Source organism: Nymphalis io, chromosome 10 (assembly GCF_905147045.1).
Source record: "Nymphalis io chromosome 10, ilAglIoxx1.1, whole genome shotgun sequence".
Lineage (NCBI taxonomy): Eukaryota > Metazoa > Arthropoda > Insecta > Lepidoptera > Nymphalidae > Nymphalis > Nymphalis io.
The window spans coordinates 10538745-10561287 of record NC_065897.1 but is presented as its reverse complement, the minus strand read 5'-3'; the positions used below and the strand labels follow the sequence as shown (position 1 = coordinate 10561287).

The 22543-nt window shown below is 28.9% G+C and overlaps 5 protein-coding genes across 5 annotated transcripts in view; 3 read left to right on the top strand and 2 right to left on the bottom strand.

Moving 5' to 3' along the window:
* LOC126771401 (uncharacterized) overlaps positions 1–786 on the top strand; it is an 87667-nt gene extending 86881 nt beyond the window's left edge. Inside the window, exons 7-8 of the mRNA XM_050491266.1 lie at positions 15–89; positions 767–786. Coding sequence (XP_050347223.1) covers positions 15–89; positions 767–786 — 95 coding nt within the window. The remainder of the gene's footprint in view (positions 1–14; positions 90–766) is intronic.
* Positions 1–22543, top strand: part of LOC126771180 (ATP synthase subunit delta, mitochondrial) — a 103846-nt gene that overhangs the window by 27652 nt on the left and 53651 nt on the right. The gene's annotated exons all lie outside the window — the stretch shown is intronic.
* Positions 7243–14189, bottom strand: LOC126771111 (TBC1 domain family member 23). The gene is made up of 2 exons (XM_050490840.1): positions 13972–14189; positions 7243–13478 (listed from the first exon to the last, which is right to left on the bottom strand). Exons 1-2 carry the CDS (start codon positions 13995–13997, stop codon positions 11465–11467), a joined length of 2040 nt encoding a protein of 679 aa, XP_050346797.1. The 5' UTR covers positions 13998–14189; the 3' UTR covers positions 7243–11464.
* On the top strand, positions 14837–17252 carry LOC126771146 (UDP-galactose transporter senju). Its single transcript, XM_050490901.1, has 4 exons — positions 14837–15164; positions 15310–15433; positions 15510–15693; positions 15855–17252. The coding sequence occupies exons 1-4, from the start codon at positions 15086–15088 to the stop codon at positions 16494–16496; spliced, it is 1029 nt and encodes a 342-aa protein (XP_050346858.1). The 5' UTR covers positions 14837–15085; the 3' UTR covers positions 16497–17252.
* Positions 18287–21099, bottom strand: LOC126771163 (5'-AMP-activated protein kinase subunit beta-1). Its single transcript, XM_050490920.1, has 5 exons — positions 20580–21099; positions 20195–20341; positions 19974–20105; positions 19756–19854; positions 18287–18586 (listed from the first exon to the last, which is right to left on the bottom strand). Exons 1-5 carry the CDS (start codon positions 20898–20900, stop codon positions 18440–18442), a joined length of 846 nt encoding a protein of 281 aa, XP_050346877.1. The 5' UTR covers positions 20901–21099; the 3' UTR covers positions 18287–18439.

Here is a 22543-nt window from a genome sequence, read left to right as displayed (position 1 = left end):
TTTATTTGTTTCAGTTGATGTTATAAGACCATCGACGTACATTCAAGCCTCGACCAACGACACAACAACTGGAGCTAGTACCTCAGATGGTACTGCGTGGTTTACATCGTTATTTTTAAAAATTATAATTATTTATTTACATATAATTTGTTAGCAGATCATGATACATTTTTATTAAAAGGGGCTGTGATAATATGTCTTAACACGAACTCTAGAACACGGTGTTAAGAATGTTCACTATATATTGTTTTTGGCAAGTTTGGATATAATGACCAAGATAAATGATACCACGAATGATGCCTACGTTGACGAGCATGAATGATTCTTATATTTTCTTTCGTATTGTCTTTTTTTTAAATCATTTCAGAATATATTTTTGTAAGTTTATTATTGTTAAATATAAAAATGGTGTCCGATTTCGTTTGCACTATAATGAAAGTATTATAAACTTACATCAAAATCAACCATATATTTATAATGTGGTAAAGTTATTATTATTAAAAATATTGTTTAAATATTTCTTTCGATCGCTCAATAATTTTTTTAGGGCAATCAAAAAATTTTTAAGAAATATTTGTTTTAGCGGAATGAATTGATCTTAATTTTAAGACTAGTTAAATCAAATGAATAGGATATTTTATGAATTAAAGTACATAGGTACTAATTTGCGATTTAGGCAATTAAATATGCTTTTTAAGGAGAGACAACCATTATCGTGCCTAGATTTTATTGAAATCGCCAAAGTAATACATATCATTCTCCCTAGGAGACTTAGATGATAAGTAAATATATGAAATAAATTTTATTCCTAACTAGCTAATCGAATACGCAGCAAAGTATCTTTAATTATTTTGTAAAAAAAAACATGAACGATACGCGTGCAACCTATTATACGTTAATGGTACTGCAAATGGAAACCATTAATGCAAATACCAACAACAATTACTGTGGTTGACTAGCAGAGAATGTTTAGATGGCGAAAAGAAACTGCATTTATTATTATACCAAATTCCCATAGCATTAGTAGCAAGAAACAGAATACTACTTTTAAATATACCAATATTTAGGTACTTATATTATTTATTGATTACAACAAAATGCAAGGCATGAACATATAGCTGTCAACAAATATAGTATACTATAAATTTGATTATATCATGAAGTAATTCATAATAATAAAATGACTGTTTGAGCTTTTTCATTCATAAACATAATATATAGGCATTAATTTTTAAATTTTTCGTTACTTTTCCCTGTAAATAATAACATAACAAGCTAGCTTATATTGACATATATTGGAAAACGACAGTCAAAAATCTATCATGACAACATACTCAAAATTTTTTACAATCTACTAAACTATATTTAGTAACAAAACAAAAAAACTTTGTAGCAAGTAAACTTTTTTCACAATCGTCGCCGGCAGTGATAAAAAATTATAAGTATCTAAATTTATTATTATATTTATTCATTATACACGAATCAATATATATATATTACATAAAATAGGTAATGTATAAATAAATAATAATATAATTAAAATTTCCAATTATATAAACGTAATGTTTCAAAATAATGTAATGTTATTTGAATAAATATTTCAAATTATCAGTAATATAAACTTAATACTATATATAACATTATAACTATATTATGAACGCTTAAAATGTTTAATTGCCATGAAAATAATAACAAATCACATTCATTTCCCGAGGGAGATAAAATAAATGAACGAATCGTGAAACAAAAAATTTATTATATCACTATTTTTTTAATTAAAAGTACAGCTTAATAAACCGCCTGCTTGCATCCGTCCACTGCAAGACAACGACACATTCGTAAAACGGCTATTCCGTAAGAACACACTCGCGAATCGCCCCAGAAGACGGACGTGAAATGTCCGCAAGTGACATGCGTCATTGATCATAACATAACATTTCGAAAATACACGCATCAAAATAGTATATGAATATAAGTCGCTTGTCAACATTTCACGAGTGTAAGAAGAAGTGAGTTCTTACAGAATAGCACTGCAGTCCCAATAATCGTGACGTCTTCGTCAGCCTGTGAATGTAGCCACTGCTGGGCTAAGGCTTCCTCTTCCTTTTTGAGGAGAAGGTTTTGGAGCTTATTCCTTCTCCTTCAGATACATGATTTGAATGAACTTATTTTAGTCATTATTTTTCTAATTCATATGAAAATTCAATTGAATGCTGATTAAAGAATAAAAGGCAGGTAAGTTAACACGAAGACTAAGATAAGGGTTTTGAATTATGCTGACGACCTACATACGAATTGCTTCATATACATTATTATCGTTGTAGGTAGAAATCCTTAACCTAACAATTCATTATACATATATTTTAATAATAATAGAAAAAAAATACTTTTAATTTATTAAATGTAAATTTAATAAATTATATGTATTCTCATATTTGGGGTGCATTAGGCGTCTTGGACACCTAATGCACCCCGAACATCATGGGTATTCACCCAATATAAAACCAGCGATACCTACCCACAGTCTTTTCGAGAAGGGCCACGGGATCACTAGCGCATGCTACAGTGACGCTCTAACAATGTAGCCACTGCCTATCTATGACTTTGTAGTTTTATAATATTTTATAATTACGAATATTGATTTTACAAAATTTTATTTATATTTTTTTTTTGCATTGCATTAATAAAATTAAATGCATTCTTTCGATTTCCTCTAACACAAATCTAGGACAAGGAGCTATTAAAGTATTACGTAAGAATGTTTTCGGGGAAAGAACTCTTATATATTTATGTTATAAATATTTTAGAAGTAATTATACAATTATGATATTCATTATTTCATGAAATTTAAGAAATTCCTGTTTGAAATCATAACTCTATAAGGAACTGTGGCGCTGGCATGGTATTTAGCATTGCCGAAAAACCTGCCATTTATCATACAATTCATGTTTTACAAATGTTAAAAATATTTGTATAGGTTAATATAGAATAAGTCGTTAAATAGGCACAGCAACTTGCAACTAACGCTGGTTAAACTTGAGCTACAAAAATGATGTTTCTATGATAAAGTTAAACAAAAGAATATTTAACAAAATAATACATGAGTAAAAACATGAAATTCCTAAGTTCATAAACGTTGAAAAATAAAAAAATTAAAGGTACAAATTTATTTTCTGAATTTTAAAACGTTTAATTAATTTTAGAATTTACGATTTTTAATTTAAAACTCCCATTTTGTCTAAGCATTTATATTACTGATTGATAAAGGTTTTTAAAAAATGTACACGTGTTAAAATAAGTATGTTTTATTTTATTGATAACGATTTAATAAATGAAACATTAATTTATTGAATCTTGCCACTTGTAAAGTTGAAAGCTTCATAATTCATATTATTAGATTAGATTTATAAAGTTATTTTTTCACGCTTCAAGCAATTGTATGAAATTATAAGCTGATTCGTTATAACTGAAAATTGGTAGCTTATAGACCATTCTAATATCCCGTCTTTGGAATGAGGAATGAGGCTTAAATTCAATGAAATTATACTTACGTAATACTTAATTAGCCTTCAATGTTTAGTCTTGCCGTCCCGCATAGTGCCACGAACGGTTAGAGTTAGATAATAATTTAACTACATATCATATTTGAAAACAACTCAATAAGTCAGTATCGGTGAATTTAGAAGCTTTATAATTTACTTGTTCGTATATAACCATGGACCAAGGGAGTATAGTCATTTGTACGAGATAAACGGTACCTAAGAAGATCCTTAACATTTTAATAATATAATGATTATAGTTATGTTCAACTAACTGAACATTATAAATATAATTCTACATTGGTTAAACAGAGTAATTAAAACTTGTCTCTTTATATAAAATTATATTATAAATAAATATGTAGGTAAATTAATTTTATATAATAATATAAATTGATTTATTAAACATATAAAAAAAAGGTTGAATCAAAACCAATAAATAATTCGTGAGGTACATAGTACTGGTATATTATCTATTTTTGTTTTTTTAACCGCCTACGAAATAGCCAGGAAGATATTGTACACAATCAATTTATTTATGGATGTTATCAATATTACTTTAGAGTAACTGCCTCAAGCAATTTTAACGAAACATAATAAATAATATTCATAGAAGTTATATCAAATCATACAAATGCCAATATTAATCGCCATATGAAAAGCCTATTTTATATCTACGTAAATAGGGAGCTATGAGCCTAATTATAACAATATTCCAGACCTTTAATCACTGATGCCAGATCACCACGTGTCAAGTAGACTCAGAAGCGTTAAAAAATATTTAATGCTATTTACAGATATATTAAACGAAACACTATGATTTATTGATTTATAGAATAAAGCATATTGTTTCAAATTTTTACACAAAAATAAGATTCCATCACCTTAGTGTCTAAGTCGCCTAGTTTACCTGCCTTTGCTTTGCAATTGTTTTTTCAAAAAAAAGCCGGTGTATTTTCTCCTAATATAGTTATAATTTAAAAATCAAGTTTGATATCTCCAAAGTATCTATAAACTGAAAAATAATTTAAAATTAAATACTTACTGTTAATAAATATCAATTGTTCAGCGTGTCACATGCTTCACGACGCCATTAAATCTCATAGCAATATTCATAATGAACATACAATGTGAAATGTAAATTCTTAATTAAGTACAATTTCAATTATTAAATTGACCCATTTAAACTGCCTTTATAATATATACCACTTGCATTATATAATGATGATTTTATTCAAGAGTCTTTAATATAATAGGGAATATGCATGCAAGGATAAATTATATATATATATATATTAGTTTATACTTTAATTTTCTACGACTAATATTTTAAGGTTAGTAATAAAATAACTTGTATATTCATAGTTTGTTTATAAAAAGAGTTCCTTTATATGCAAACAATCAAAAATGTTTAGCTAATGCAATCGCTATATAAAAAACCGCACGTTAAATGGCGTCACGCAAATCGCGTTAAAATGTAAAATATTGCCTTGTGAAATGTAGGTATTAAGCTTTTATATTTTTTAATTTTATAAATAATGGACCAAAAATATTTTGTATATAGTCACCTCACTTGTTTGATATTAAAAGTAAAAAAAAATGTGCATATTTCCTATTATCAATTACGTAAAACTATGAAATGGATTATTGATGTTTAAAATTGTTATTACTCTTTTCTTTTCCATCGATAGCTTATTATTGTTTAACCTTGCATCTGTAAATTAACTTGTATATGTAAAAACTTTACAATTAGTTACCTGTTTAAGTCTCAGCTACTGAATACTGTATATAATATATTAATACATATATTCAATTTACTCTCTAAAACTTGTTTTATTTAAGAAATAAATAAAGGTATACTAAAACGATAATTGCATGATTTTTATTGTTTTTTTTTATATATATATTCGCCGGAAGGGCAAATGACTCTACTCCACCTGATGGTAAGTGGTAGTAGAGTCCAAACGCGACGACGGCCAGTACAGACAGGAAAAACGTTCTTCACTAGCCGCCTTCGCCTTTCCGGCCAGCAAGATGCCTCTTTACGCCTCGTTTGAAGGAACCCGGGTTGTAAAAGGAGGGGAACACGTGAGCTGGTAAGGAATTCCATTTTTTGGAAGTGCGACAAAGAAAGGAGTTGCCAAATGTTTTTATTCAAAGTATTTTAATAAAAGTATACACAATTTCAGCAAAACCTGCGCGATCAGCACGATCACTACTCATGATTTCTTATGCATATGCACCATCTGTGCATATCACGTAGGTGTCGCAAAGCGAGCCACGATTAGGGGTGAGACGTGAATACAAGTACCTACCTATATCTTGCTTTTATTTAATTCCACGATGAGAACAGCAGAAGATACTACATAACATTATTAATAGAGAGAGAGAGAGTGGAAGAATATCCTATGTGATAGTATTTTGTAGCCAATTCTATAATTTCATCGAATTTTCTTCCCACTTTCGAAATTAAATATAAGAATGCTGTGCGTTTTTACGCAATTTTTATAACTGTATTTTCGTATTCGTGTTTCCGCTATCTTTATCATACGTAATTTAATTAAGTTAAAAATTGCTACTAAATTTGAGATATGTAATAATAGTTTCCTAACCGATCTCATTGACTCCAACTACAAGGGCGACTACTACTATAGCCTATTGTTATTAGATAATTTCAAAGTTCTAGCAAAACTGTAAACAATACGTGTAGCTGTTGTTGTCCACGTGGGAATTTAACTTGCGACCTCCATATCGCTATAAGCTGTCAATAAATAACCAAGAAGACAGTTTTGTAGACAATACTACGCTCAATAATACGCTTTCACAAAAAACATTCACTTAACCACTTAATGCTTACCATGCAAATTGATCCGCAAGGCCATAGAAAGGCAAAAAGGTTTTTCATCAGCGTCGGTCTCCAATGTGAGTATGTGATGTTGAATCATAAAAAAGAATATGCGTTGAAAATTCGTCTTAATTAAACTTGGCAAAACGATAGCCTAAATCCTAGTTTTCGAGCCGTTTACTTTTGCAATAACTCTAGTGTTTGCCAAACCAGCATTAAAAAAAAAAACAAATCAAAAACTGTGTTAAAATATAGTTCACTTACATAAATCTAACATTGATTATATACAGGACAGTAACAGTATGTTCATGTCGCACTGCTGGGCTATGGCCTCCTCTCCCTTTTGAGAAGGTTTGGAGCTTATTTCACCACGCTGCTCCAATGCGGCTTGGTAGAATACACATGTGGCAGGATTTCAATGACATTAGACACATGCAGGTTTCCTCACGGTGTTTTCTTTAACCGTCAAGCACGAGATGAATTATAAACACAAACTAGGCACATGAAAATTCAGTGGTGCTTGCCCGGGTTTGAACCCACGATCATCGTTTTAGATTCACGCGTTCTAACCACTAGGCATTCTCGGCTTATTGTTTAGATAAATTTTAATTATTAGCACATTTTTTCGTTCCCCATTCCATACTAGTTACATTTGTTTTATCATAATAATATTTTAGTGTTATACGATTGGATATAAATAAATAAATAAATAAACAATTTTATAAAAACAATACTTTATTGGAATGAAATCTTTTACTAATTATCTAGAACATATCATGATAAAGCATATATTATAATAATTACATTATTAATAAAAACAAAAAACTTTAATATATAAATAACGTATTCCTGCACAATATAAACATATACAAACATAGTTTTAAAACAGGCAAACATAAAATGCTGGTTTCGAGATATATAAATACAAAACGTAAACTTAAACTGTTTTTAGTAGTTATCATCCAATAGGAAAGTTTAAACACATGTTGTATGAAAAATAAATATGAGCAATAATTCTTACACTTTAGTTACTGACTAGTTTTGCTCGGTACGGTTGAACTATCTTGGAAGAACAAACATGGAACACCATCTTAAAATGTCAAATAGTCATATTCGATATTGACTACATTTTCAACATTTCACGAGTGAGATGTAAAGTGAGTCCTTACAGAGAAATTAATCCAAATATACATGAGGAATGTCTTGTATAATTGTTTTGAGAATGGAATTTTATCAATAGTCCGTCATATTATTTGATTGTTCGTTATATATTTTTTTTATTTTAACAATAATTACAGGTAGTAACCGGCCAACTGTTCTTAGCGTTTTTGTTTATAATGGTTGAACATGATATTGCTAACAGTAAATAGGTATATCATCTGAAATAGGATGGACGGACTGTGAATGGTATGCACAAGAAGTGTGCTATAGTCAAAACACAAAACTGCGTGTGGTCGCTATGGGAATTTGCAGTGCGCCTGCTACGCGAATTACTTCGCTGCGATTTCGTGCAACTCTCTCCGCAAACGTTAACATATATAAATCTTATACGAATCAATTCGCAAGTTCTTGCGTTGCGTTGCCTTGCTTTGTGAGAGTTCGCAAATTTCTGCAATTCGACGTCATGTCGCATTATTGGGTTTCGGCCCTTACTGAGAAACCAAGACAATACTAGTTTCCAATTTAACATCCCATTGCGGGCTTATCAACTATAAATAATACTCTTCATTTAATATAACTGGCTATTAATAATGTGGCTTAAGTTAGTAGATAATATTTTTCTTTTACGATTGCTAAAGAATGCTACCGATACTACCATGTTATTTATGTTTCCGATAATATTGCTCTATTTCTGTTATCGATACTAACAATAATATTGCTATTTTCAGCGGTTGGTTTATGTTTTAATGCCTGAAAGATTTTACCAATATTAGCTAAGGGTAAACCTTACATAACAATTAAATTACAATATAATTAATAATTTGAATGCGTGTTTGACTCAACGATATAATTGAATAACATTTAACGGCAAATTTATTAGCGTGAAGATAATTTTGGACATTTTATTTACATTATACAATATTGTTGGTTTTCAATAACTACAATTCATAATTATATAATAAGTGATTTGAATTAATTTTCTTTTTTAAATAATACACGGTGCTAATTTTACTTTTTTTTATTCTAAAAATAAATAAATAACATATAAAGAGTTATAAATTTTAGGCAGGTATGTGTGTTTTTTATAAAAAAAAACTAAATGCAAATGTACTTACTAATTATAATAGGTCTATAAGTGCATAAGAACAAATTAAACGTGTAACTACTTTTAGAATTGTGCAATATATTTGATTAGCAAAATAACGAAATAAACATAAATTATAGAAACTTTAAAATTATCGAACCAAAATTGTGCTATTATTTATTTTATTAAAACAAACTATTAATCAGCTTGCCGCCATCATTTGTAAGATAATTTGCTATTGTACCTCTATTGACAATACACAAAAAATCTACATACACACAAATATTCTGAATTAAAACTAAATATCAATTAGAATGTTTCCTCCTCTCGACATGATAATGTTCCGTAATCATTCCATCTTTGAAAATAGATCCGATTTTTTCAATGTCTCATTTAAAAACATAAATCAGACAGATACATTAAGAAATATAAGGTTCGTCTTTTTTTTTTCTTGTTGAGGAACATCTACAATTTTAATAGGCACATGTTTGAAAATTAAAAAAAAATAATAATAGAATTAAGTAGTTGGGATTCCAATTAAATTATTTAAATACAATGAATTATAAAGATATCGCAAATCTCACAATAATCACAGTTTTTTTTATTGAATACGGAGCCTTATCATGCAATAAATTGTTTTTTTTTTAATAAGAATTTTTTTTTATTATTTGAAAATATCAAATATGCAATATCTGCAATTTAATTCAAATTTAATTTGAATTAAGACCTAATTAAAACTTATAAGAATAAATATTTTTATATGACTAATGACTATGAACACCAGACAACAACCCCGGATCTACTCTCGGGCTAGGCAAAACCTTGCTATGGGCGTCCAACAATTCCAATCAATGTAACTAAATAAATATTTGATAATTTAAATGTTTACGATATTAGTAAACACTTTATGCGATTCGCGATGTCTTAGTATTGGACAATTTAGAAGCAATTCTAAGATGTTTAAAAGCCGAATAAAACCAAAAATATTACTCGCTAGGAATATTTTAACCCGGGACTGACACACAAGTATGACCCCAAGATCCGGGACTACCAGAAATTTCAATATATATACAGGTTATATTTTACACAACAACTTTAAAATTAATTTTTCAAACTAACACAAACACACATACACACACATACATACACGTGTAATTTTTTATGTCACATTATTTGATTACGTAATTAGAACGGAAAGTCTAAATATCGGAAGCAAATTAAATATAATATAATTACAATAAAATGTTGTGCTACTTCGATAATGTAGTTTCACGTGCTACAGAAGATACATACATGTTAATCGTTTCATTTCAATCTTATCATATCTTTACCTTCCTTTGCATTTAATAAGTGATATAAAAGTCAAATGTTATCATTTACTTTACTTTTAATTGCAATATTATTCTGATTTAAAATAGCTATGTATCGTAATGATAATCTATGCGTTTCATTTAATCGGTTAAATAATAATTAATATGTATTTGTATCTATTTAACTAGTAACTAGGGATCTGTGTAATTTCGTCTAGGTACGTCTCACCCGCCTGATGTAAAGTTAGATAAACCGCCAAACAGAAACATTTTATATTGTTGTTTCTTTATTTGAAGGTTGGCCCATTTGCTCATTGACCTTGCAATTATGAAAAAACATTTTTTTAGCTAGTTTAAATATATAAAAGAAGCTGTCAATTTAGCACGTCCCTAGCTTCCATCTTTGCTAATAAATTATAAGGCTATTGACTGCTTTTTACTAGAAAGTTTTTTGTCGCGTTTGACCTAACTAATATTATTATTGTACATGATTTTTTTTTATGAGATCATTAATTAAGACCAACGAAAAATAGACCGAGATGTTCCAGTAAGAAAAATACGTGTGCCTACCGGCCGATAATCATGGGTTTAAATCCCACTGATATTCTATGTAGTTAATTTGTGTTTATAATTGGACCGGGTTGTGCAAAAATGGCCCAATTCACAGCACAATTGTTTATACCGTAACCGTGTTACGTAATATTATGCGTATTATTTAATCTTATAACATTTTATAACTATATATAAAGATAATTTATTTCATAATAGTTTTTTTTTTTCTTAAAACTGAATAACTTTTATTACTTTGTTTTAGGGGGTTGTAAAATGTTAGCACAACACGGTCGAATTCATCGAGTGATTTGTGATAGATGAAGAAGAACCAACCCGGAGTTAAGCAGTTTGGTGACTTAAGCTCTAAAATTTCTCCCTATTCAAAGACGAGGTCCTTACTCAACCGTAGGACATTAACGGTTACTACTTCTACTACATGATATTTAGTAATTTCTATTAGCAATATTTATTTTTATTATAATTATTACATATACACTTAGACATGTGATTTCTGGACATATGGTTGGTTGGATATTGAAAATGTACAAAATCTAACAGAGACGCAAAAGTTGTTTATAAATAATAAATAAAATATCGATTTCATAAATCGATCGAGAGAAAAAAGCTCAGTTAACGTATCTACATATTTTTGCTTATAATGTTTAATGAATGCTAACATAATAACACAATGTACTATAAAATTTAAACTAATTAATTACATTTTTTTTAAATTAGGATTACTAACATAACTTATATATAATTTTATACATTCCAAATGGATTAATAAGCCTGGATGGATACTTATTAGGCTGAAATAGTTGATTTTTGTATTTCGAACGCAAAGTTGCTATCACTAAGTAAGTACATATTGTTTAATGGTAACAGATAACGGAATACTATGACATAGATTACTCTAAATTTCAAATTATATGAGTCATTCCTATCACTGATAATTTAGAGGAGAAACATAACATTACTGTAATTTATTATCCAATTGAGATACTATTTGATTGGAGACAATTTTCGTAGCAACTGCCGCATTAGGAATTAAAAATCTATCCATGTCTTTTATTAATAAATTATCACCATCTGGTACGCCGTATTTAAAAGTTATTAACTCAGGGTGCCTCTTTTTGGCGGTAATTTTGACTATCGTCGAAAGTGGTCTCCTTGACAAGACTTTTACAACGCCCTTTTTATTTGGTATTTCTCGCAATATAACTAAATGTGTTTCAGTAATGACAAGATAAGAATCAAACATGTAGCCATTTGATAAAACTTCTTGACACGAGAAGTTATCCACGACATTTTGGCTTTTGAGGAAAGTTTGAAGTTCGACTATTTCGTCTACGTCATCTGTGCTCGAATCGCGTCGGTAATCGGAATGTGTGTCGTCATCTTCGTCATTAATACTGAAGACGGGAGGAACGTTCCGGTATCTCTGCTCCTTACGATCATTTGCCGACACGTGCCACTCGCCGTTATTGGCGTTCGAATTTGGATTCACTATATATTCAATTAGCTTCCCTTTAACTTCTTGGCTCTTTGCTTTCATAGCGGATGAAAGCTTGCTAAATAGTTGAATAGCGGGTATATTATCTCTTGCCTTATTAGCAGATGGTTGAACACCATTATCGTTGTTATTATTATTAGGTGCACAAACCAAGCAAACAGATGAATTGTGTTCTTCTAAACAATCAGTCATATGTGGACCAAAATAATCATGTATTGCTACAAATCCCCCATCCAGCATGGAAACATGTTTTATATTTTTCTTTAGGAAAGAAGCAACTACCATATGAGCATAGCTGTCTTCTTCTGTTCTACCAGAACTAACGAAACATAAGTGTTCACCTGCAGCCAGGGATCCCGCAGCCAAAGCTTGACGTTGGGAATTAAGTAATCCTTGAACAGCTGTAGTAAATGCATTAGGCTCTTGTAACATTAAATTGCAATCGAGGTGAAAAGCAGTTGATAAATGTCCAGCATTATATTGTTCAGCAGGGCGACAGTCGACCAAGAAGAACTTAACAGCATCAGCGTCAGCCACATCTACGGTAGCACTTTCAATTAACTCATGAACAGCCACGGGGAGACATAGGGCTTGGGAATATAGTTTAGAATTGATTTCTAGTCCACTTTCAGAGAATAGCACTTCTAAAACATCTTCTCGAAACGATACTGGTGTTTTTAATGAATAATAATGTGCTAATGAACAAAAGTCCGAGACATCGTTAGCCTCAAGGTCACTCGGCATTTTACTCAGTATTTGGACTATTGTAGCTTTATCTTCGTTCTTCATTTGCAAAAGTTGCTCTCTAGCATTTATAATCATAATTAAGCAAAGAAAGAATATAAAGAATGGGTCAGATCTTTGGAAATACAAATCCCACATAAAGAGCACCACTTCCAGATTACAAGTACCAGAAAAAAGAGATTTTAGCCATGGCATGCAATATTGTTCAGGTGTTATGCGCTTGGTATCCAGAAAAGAGCATAGCTCGGGATCATGATACTGAATAATCAATCGCAATATGTGAAATGGTACTCCATTTGATGTGCATCCATTTGGAATATATAGCTTCAAGATTCTTTCGAACATGTTATAAGTATCTGATCTCGGCAATTTCAAACTTAAGAGAGGGTAAAGTATTTCTATCCAACCATTGTTAGAAGCATAAGTAATAGATCTAGACTTACAATAAAAAGTAAGAATTGATTCAATATCTGAAATAACTGACAGTTTTTCATCGTCATCATTATCAAGTTTCCTTACAAACTTTTTTACATTATCCCTCAATTCATTCTGATTGGCTAAATCAAATATTTCATCAAACATAAGCAACTGATTACCCATATCATGACAGTTGAGACAAACGAGCCAGACATCGGGCCTCAAGCTTTCTGGTATTTTTTTCCCTTTAGTAATTGCGTTGATCTCTTGAGGTGTGCAGCCATCTAGGATTGCCGACTCCAATTCAATCAACCTTGAAATTAATGACAGATTATCTAATTAATTGCAACAAAATTAAAACAATACATAATACTATAGTTACAAAAATATATATATATATTTTTAATTATGTTTGAATCATTCTAATGATTTAATCTAATCCTTTGATCAGCACTTCATTTTTAACAACTTGAAATTAGAAATGGCATAATTTCAATTTCCTTGACCTTAATATACTAAAATGTATAAACATTCACAAACAAACCTTGAACAATTACTACTACAATATGCAATACAATTATATATAGTAGTTAAAGCGGATAGAATATATTCAAAAAAGTCCGATTTTCTAAGGAAATTTAAATCCACCTTAGATGGTATGTTAATCATTATTTATATGGATGTTGTATCTACAAGTAGTCAGGTATTTTTCTTTCTATAGTCATGATCCAAACTAGATGACATTAATTATGCTATTATAGTATTAAATGACATTATTTAAAACAAAATATTTTTTATTTTATTACCAAGTACTGTCATCCTCAGCAGTCATTATTATACTTCCTTTTAAACGATCAATTTAGTCGGATTTAATAACACCTGACGAACCCACTGAATAATTATGTATACTAAATATTGATTCGTAAATATCTTTATGACTTAAAGACAGTAACAATTTGCAAAAACCATTATTCTTAAACGCAATATTTATCTTCTACAATAAACACTTCACATTTCATTTTTATGTCAATTCAAATTGACAAATGACCATCGACATTTTTTTCTATTAAAAACGTCAAAAATGTTATACGGTCGCAGCTTAAGCATTTTTTTGCAAATCAATATAAGCTAAATAATTAGTGACTGTGTCTTTTTAAAAACAAGTAATTAAATGGCAGGAAACCAAGTAGTTCGAGTGTTTAAGATTAAAGGTCAAAGTCATCGCTTAAATTACGTTATAAGCTTTTCTGGTTTTCTAGCGTTAACCTATGTTTACAAAAGCTTAAATTAGTAATCCAAGATTAATCAAAAATGTTTATAAAACGCAAGAATGTATTTACATTTCTTGCATTTAATACAGAATCACAGATTATTTATCTTATTCTCATCAAATAGCGCTTCGCAGCGTTTCCTGTTCTGTTTCTGTTTTTATTCCGGCGACGAAGGGATTAAAGAGAACGTTGCGAAATGCGAGAACTCAATTTTTTCAGCAGAGACCACCCATGAATCATTATTAATGCTTGTGGCCACGATTCATGGAGTGTAAAGCTGGCTTAAGCATTGCAGTGCAGATTTTTTTATAGGAACTAACATTATGACGTAATATATTTACTCTATGAACAACGACTAGACATTGACATGTTGTTAATGACAATACAAAAAGTCAAAACAATTAAAAAAAACAACAGTCAATAATATTTTCAACACGTCCGCAAAACAAAAAGTATACATGAAATTAAAATTATAAAACACTTAAAACTGAAAAATTTATCAATACTATTGGATTCTAAAAACCATATTTTACTTTTTTATTTTGAAGTGTAAGCTTAAAGATATAAATCCTGATCAATAAGGGGTGGTGTTGAATTTACAAATATATATTTTATTTTATATATCTACTTCCTAATAACGTTTAAAGCTATGCATTGGTATAAATTATTTCCTAATAAAGAAGCCTTTATCGTTTTTCTATTATATATTGTTTTATTTGTATTCCAAGGTAAGAACATACAAATAATACAGTTCTTAATTACTACAATATTTTCCTATTTTTTTAATATAATTTAAAAAGTGACATAAAAATATTGTTAGAAAATCTTATTAGAACACTGTATATATTTTTTAAACCATTGTTATATTTTTAGGTGTTTTCATAACAGCATCAAAAACAGAAAATGGAATTTATGACTACAATACAACACTCGTTGTATTTTTATCAGAGTTGTTAAAGCTTATCATTTCAGCTGCCCTATATACAATAAAAAAAGGGTAAATATTAATATAATACATTAATAACTCCTTATTTGTATACAATTTTTTTAATTTTGGTTTTTTTATATTCCAGGAATAAACCAAACATTTTTAAAGCTGTATTTAATAATTATAGCCTACTTTTATACTACTTTATCCCATCACTTTTGTATTGCTTCTACAATAACTTGGCATTTATAAACTTATCTCATTACGATCCAACATCATATTATGTTCTACTGCAATTCAGAGTGGTAATAACAGCATTAATATTTCAGGTAAGTTCGCTTATCAAAATTCCCTCTTTAAAGTTATATTTCCTCTATAAATAAAGATATTTTGAATATTCATTCAGAAATTTAATTGATTAATGTATATTGCATTAGTACAAATATAAGAACATATATTTTAAGTGTAATAAGTCAATCCTTTATTTCAGTTTTTATTTCGAAGAAAACTTACCTTCATGCAATGGATTTCTTTGGGTATTCTAACTTTTGGATGTATGATAAAAAATTTCGATTCTGCCACACTACAGTCATCAGAAAATTCAGATATTTGGTCTCAGATATTTAATATTTATTTTTTGTCAATTAACTTTCAAAACTTTTGCTCTTGCTTGGCAGGCACATATAATGAGTACCTACTTAAAACCAAAGGTTCTAATGTAGATATCTTTTTACAAAATGTATTCATGTATTTAGACTCTGTTATATGTAATTTCTTTGTTCTTATGTGTAAAGGTGAATTGGGCACAATATTTAAAGATTTTGAATCTTTAAATGATGTATTTGTAATACTCATAACGGTTAATAGTGCTATAGTTGGTATAGTCACTAGCTTTTTTTTGAAGAATTTAAATTCAATTTTAAAAACATATGCCAGTGCTCTTGAGCTTGTTATCACAGCCATAGTTTGTTACATACTCTTTAACATAATTATAACATGGTATACTGTGACATCAATATGCTTAGTTAGTATTGCAGTTGCCATGTACTTGAAAAATCCTGTGAACAATGCCAATTCTAACCAAGATGATACAAAAGATAAAAAACCCCTCCTAGAGGTAGTAAGTAATTAAGTATCTATTTCAATGAATATAATTATTTATTATAAGGCCTAAGCAATAGATTTGTTGATTGTCTTTGCAACATGTACAAAAAAAGCTTAAATTAATATTGTTACCATTTTCGAATAAGTAGTGTATGTAAGGGTATAATATATATATATGTATATGTATGTATATATACATAATAGGTGTAAACTATATCATTGTTCCTTAAATACTAAAAACAAATCTCACATTTAGCATATAAGATATAATTCAGACCATTTAAACAAATATTTTGGAATTTTTTTTTTTGAAGATTTGACAATTAAAATCCCTTAAGTGACAGATTTATGGTGATTCTTATGATATATGAGGTGCTCTCTGCACCTCATATATCATACCAATAATTTATAAATTTTAATATTTAATTATTATTTTGTTTTTTTTTATAATAATTTTACTAAATTTAATTACAAGTCTTAATTCTACCACCATTAGTCCAATGTTTACATAATCTATAAAAAGAAGTATTGATATTAAAGCATTGATAATATGTTTGGAGATAATAACTATAAGGTTTGTACACTTATTGTTTGACTGTGAAGACTATAAGTCATAGAGAATTTGTTAATAAAATAAATATGTTTTTGGATTTAAATGTGTAACAGTATCAAAGTACTCGTATAAAAAAAACAACATTAGGTATAATTTGTCAGTATTATATGTTATGCCATATTGATAATCTTATAAAATGTACATGCAAATATTAATAAACTTGATAAAGAATTTCTATCTTATTTTTAATAAAGTTGGCTGACACAAGCCAATAGAAGTTATAAGGATAAAATGAAAAAATATATTTAAAACTGTCTAAAATGTACTTAATTTTAAATAGAATACATTTGAATCAAATCCTAAGATAATTAGGCTCGAGAGACAGTTATTGTAAGAAAAAAAATTAAACAAAAAAATCAACACAAAACAAATATGTCCCATGCTTAGTTAGTAATTAGTGGAATGATGATGATAAAATTACCATCATGTCTGGGTGGGTATCACCCACTTTTATACTAAACTACAACGCTTTGGATTGAAAGGATTACAAGTCAATACCTATATGATGTGGACATTGACAGTGCATTGAGGCTGAAGGGCGTGGATTATATTTCTTACAGTGACTTTTTTCAGGAGTAATGGTGAACAAGACCAATGGGTAAGCCATTTGTTCAACTGCCTTCCAATTATTGCTGTACAATAATGTAAACAATACGTACCAGTATTCATTTAAAAAAAAAATTGCCTACACCATTTTTCAGGCAAATTTAATTAAAAACTTATGACGTTTTTAAACAGTTTATAATTCTAAACTGGATAATCGCACGTAACTGTTAGGCATATTTACCTGTCAAATTCATATAGGTATCTATTGTAAAAGTATTATTATTTTGCATTATTTCTTAAATGTTCACATAAAGCGATAAATTTGCAATAAATAAAACAAAAAAGATTAAGGACAATTTTTATATTACGACATATGACATTTCCGTCTTGTAAATAATTAATGTTATGATTTGATTAATAAGTTACGATGGAAAAATATTTGAATCTTATATTAATATTCTAGTACATGTTAAAAAATTAAATACAAACATTTGTCAATAAATAAATACCTAAGCAAGCTTATGTGAATTTAAATTATTAGAATATCTTGTTGTGTTACTATTACATTATATACAAGTACTAATAAAACACAACTTTTAAGGAACCTACTTGTACTTGGATCTCTTTTAAAATGGAAGGAAAATCAAATTATCAATGAATCAGTTTTAAGATATTTCTTGTATTGCACAAATTAACTTTACTTATAACTACCTATACATAATTCATTTACCTAAAATGTTCTACGAAAATGATCACAATAACAAAATAGTTTTTTTAGGGTAATAACAAAGCCTATAGAGGAAATAATATTCTTAGATGGGCTTGTACAGGAGAGTAGTGACATACTTCTTTCGATATCTATGAGTAGCAGATAGTACCATAACACCATCTTTGATAGATAAGGCATACAAATGGTTTAACATCACATGATTTGGTTCTGGTAACAACGTAGGTTCACACTGAAACAAAATAAATATCATATTAAATTATACTGGTAAACACTGTTTTTGTCACAAGATCTTTGTAATGATTTTGATGAGAAAAATTGAACAGTTCCAGTTTTTTGAAACAGCTACATACTAATTTTTACTTCATTTGAATACATAGTATACATAGAAATAAAAATATTGATGATATCATAAAATGATGATATCTTCATAAACAAATTAGGACCCAAGAAATGGCCACGGCTAACCAACTACGTGGGACTGGCAACGGGCCATGCTTTCCAAAGCACCTCAAAATCTTTGAGCTTCCACTAAGAAGCTTTAAAGGCCTGAACCCAAGACCATTTGCTAACTTCACTATAGCAGCAGAAATAACAACATGAATATTGTTCAGCTCTAAAGTGTTTTGTTTTTAATTTTGAATGTTATGTTATGAATAATGAGAATGATGCAATAAAATAATCATTTAAAATCCTCCAATTAATATACAACTAAATACAATCAGTACAATTGATGAAAACAGCTAATATTGATTTACAATGCCATTAATTTATGTTTCATAGAGATATGACAAGAGATTGAGTGACTGCTGATAACAGACAATATAGGAAATTTTTCAGCTTAATAATTAAAATATTCAAACTATATTTAAGTAATTACATTTGACAAGACTAAATATAAATGTCCAATCAAAACGATTATATGGCTCCCTTTAAATTTCAAACCCGAATAGTACTTTGTAGTACTTGCTAATATCTTTCGATTATAATAAATAAAATACTTCAATTTATATTAAATCTGTTTACAATTTTTGACTGAATTAACACCACTCGCTGAACTAGTGAGCCAGTGAAACGGTCAAAATTCAAAGCAAACAAATCCATTTCAAACATACCCGAGAGTGCCTGATGCGAAAGAAATGTTAGTTCTAAAAGAAATAAAATTTCTAAGACTTTAACTGCTGCCATAATCTGCATTTTTTTCTGAAACTTAACCATTGATTGTGCTTCACTACAAAAAATCTTAACTCGTTCAAATGTGTGATGTAAAAAGGACAGCACATATTTTAATCGTGTAACAGTTGTTTAGAGATTATTTACAAAACAATTAGCACCAGTGTATGATAACCTCTTCTTAAATAAAACACTGAAAAAAATGGTGTCCTTATAAGTGTTACTTACAGACAAAGGAGTATCCTTATTTAGAATAACTTGTAAAAGATGTGGAGGTAAAATTGGAGGTCCTGTAACTTTTTCCCATGGCTTAGATTGTGGTATTTCCTGAAAAAACACAGTCATACATTATGTTCTTAATTTGAAAAAATCAACAAAATTTAGAATTTAAGTTATATTATATATGACCACCAAGTGCTGGTGGTGGTAAGCAACTTTGTTCATACCTGAGAGTATTCAGTCTGAGCACTGTTATGTACTCCTTCACTGTCTTTAGCGAGAGCTTGAAACACTTCAAAGTCAGACAATTTCACTGTAACCAAATTGTTCTTAGAGCCCATACCATTGTCTACGACTTTCTGAAATCAAAAGTGATTAATAAAATACTGTATATTATTATTATTATTACCATTACTACGGCTTTTATTAATAATATTTGATAACTTACCACAGTTGGGTCATGACGCCACTCCCCATCAACAAAATACTTATATTGGTGCTCCCCTTCTGGCAGATCAATAATAGTTACAAAATCTCCATGTGACTTGACCATAGGTATGGTTTTCCACTCAGTAAAAGTACCACTTATAAAAACCTGCAACAAATATTTATATATATAAGCTTTATTGACATGGGTTAAGGCCTAGTAAATAATAATTGAATGTCTTATACTTATACACAAAAAAGAAATATTTTGAATAATACAAAATAAAATTATTATTTTTTTCTGTTTGTATGTTAATGATTTGGGCTTAGGCAGTTAAACTGATATTTATTATAGATTTTTTGGTTTTAAAAATTGATCATGATAAAATATATTATATGATATTAACCTGCTTTCCTCCACCTTCCCATTTAAAAACAGTTGGCAATACTTTCACATCTTCAGCATCTTTGTTATCATCCGTCAAAGTATTAGATCTTTCACGCATAATAGTTTCTTCTACGTCATGCTCAGGTACAGCTTTGGTATAATAAGGAGCTCCATCTTCAATGTTGTTATCGTCGTCTCGAATACATCGATCGTCGTCAGTTTTTTTGTCAAATGTAAACGCTTCTCCTTCTTTTGCTGGGGAAGAGCAGCCTACATCTTGTTGTTTAGTGGACTGATCTTTGTGCCACTCTTTTGGATGATTACTTCCTGCATTTCCCATTTCTTATTTAAATTCTCAGATCCCAAGGATAGAAGGAGAACCAATTTTTGCTATCAGAGATAAAATTGATTAATAAATTTCTTAATTTTGAAAATATTGATAAAAATTTGTAAACCATGAATAAAACAATACAATAACAATTTAATTATTTCTTTTTTCTGGCGTGTATCTACGCTATTTGAGCGCAAAATTTTCTGCCAATGTCACGTATAATTTATTTCAGTTTATCTTTATTGAAAATTGCTGTCAAATTGTCAATGTCACTATGAAAAGTGAACTTGACAAATCATTTTTTTTTTCATCACAATCACAAGCCTAAAATGCAAATTGAAAATTTTAATTTCATTCATCTATGCAAAAATAGGCAAAGACAAAAAAAACAGTTCAATACTACTTACATTTTAAGCTTAAATATAGTACTGCCAGTAAAGTAAAAATAATTGGAAATAAGAGTAGATAAAAAATCTTTGAAACATGCAAATTCAAATATATTTTCCATTTACAATAATGATTACTGTCGAATTTCGAACACTGAGTGAACACTTGTTTATATTAATAAATACACCAGTAGCAGTAATAAATTTTATTATTTGTTAATTTTAATATAATAAACTTATGTGATCTTTATATGATATTTATATGAAATGAATGAATTGAATTAACTTTAATTAAAACAAAATATCATATATTGTTAAATCGATGACAGTCATTCTGTCTCCCTTTTTTATTACCAAACAATACCAATGACGTTCTAAGACAATTATATTTTAATTAAATCAAATACAATATGGAAATATGTAATTATTAAATATATTAAATGAAGTACATAAATAAGTATTTCTAACAATATATATCAACAATGTTACATTAGAATTCATTGGTATTTTTTATTCAGGAATATTACACTCTTACCTTTAGTTCTTTAATTACAGACTTACGTGACACGTTCAAATGATACACTTACACACTATCAATAAATGTTTTGTATATATGTATGTATTGTATTATTTAACGATATTTCTTTTTTATAATAATACCGCTTTTTCTTCTTAAAACTTAAAGTATTGACTTTGGTTGTGATATAAAATCTATTTTTTTTCTCCCTTTTCTGGCGTGTATCCGTAGACAGAGAAACTAATAGGCGCAATGACAATTTCCTTCTCACTTACACAAAAAAGAGAACGAAAATTACGTTACAAATGGTTTAAACAGAGATGGAATTATCAAATTTTTTGTCCCTTATCGCGTAACCAATTTGAAATTTTTCAATTTTTCAAGGATTTTTTTTAAATTCATAATCTATAATTATTTTGATGTAAGTGCTGCTAGCGTCAGCTAAAAAAAATGTCCCGATTTACGATAAAAAATATTGACTCGTCGACAATCTAAACAAATAAATACGGAGTCCAATAATAACCTAAATTGCTTCGTTATATGTAAATATGGTATTTTAATTTATTCGTTCTCCTATTTCTAATTTCTTAACGATAACATTATTTAACATTCTTCATGTATTTATAATATTATTAGATTCCGAGTCAAGAGGTTAACATAGAAATATATGTGGCAACCATTCTTTATTAATAATTTAATTGAGTGTTTTAGATTTTAACATCTGGGGAAATGCTAATCCGGTACCATAT